Source organism: Haliaeetus leucocephalus, unplaced genomic scaffold (genome assembly GCF_000737465.1).
Source record: "Haliaeetus leucocephalus isolate CR32 unplaced genomic scaffold, Haliaeetus_leucocephalus-4.0 Scaffold517, whole genome shotgun sequence".
Classification (NCBI taxonomy): domain Eukaryota; kingdom Metazoa; phylum Chordata; class Aves; order Accipitriformes; family Accipitridae; genus Haliaeetus; species Haliaeetus leucocephalus.
This window is the reverse complement of record NW_010972953.1, coordinates 4736449-4736820: the sequence shown is the minus strand read 5'-3', so window position 1 is coordinate 4736820 and position 372 is coordinate 4736449. Positions and strand designations below refer to the sequence as shown.

General features: G+C 66.4%; 1 protein-coding gene across 1 annotated transcript in view; it reads right to left on the bottom strand.

The window, feature by feature from the left end:
• Positions 1-372, bottom strand: part of SYTL1 (synaptotagmin-like 1) — a 5607-nt gene that overhangs the window by 1567 nt on the left and 3668 nt on the right. Inside the window, exon 8 of the mRNA XM_010576363.1 lies at positions 35-157. Within this exon, the coding sequence (XP_010574665.1) occupies positions 35-157 (123 nt within the window). The remainder of the gene's footprint in view (positions 1-34; positions 158-372) is intronic.

The following is a 372-nucleotide window of genomic DNA, read 5'->3' as shown; positions in this document are numbered from 1 at the left end:
CACACACACACCCCAACAGCCCCCAGCCCTGTACCGTGGAGGAGCTGAGGCTGGACACAGAGGAGCTGGTGGTCAGCACGCTGCTTCGGGGCGCGTGGCCATTCTGCGGGGACACCCGGCCCGGGCATGTCTGATCCGTCTGGGGGGTCCCCAAGCCCTGGAAATGCAAAGCAAAGAGGGGTCAGCACCACCCCCCCCGGACCCCCATCCCCAGTGCAGGGTCCTGAGGGCACCCAGCTCCCAGCAAGTGCCCAGTGCCTGGGCACAGCCCATGCCATGCTGGCTTTGCATGCCCCAGACAGCCCTGCTCCAGCCCCATACAGCCCTATATAGCCCTCTCCAGCCCTCCCAACTCCCTCCAGCCCCATACAG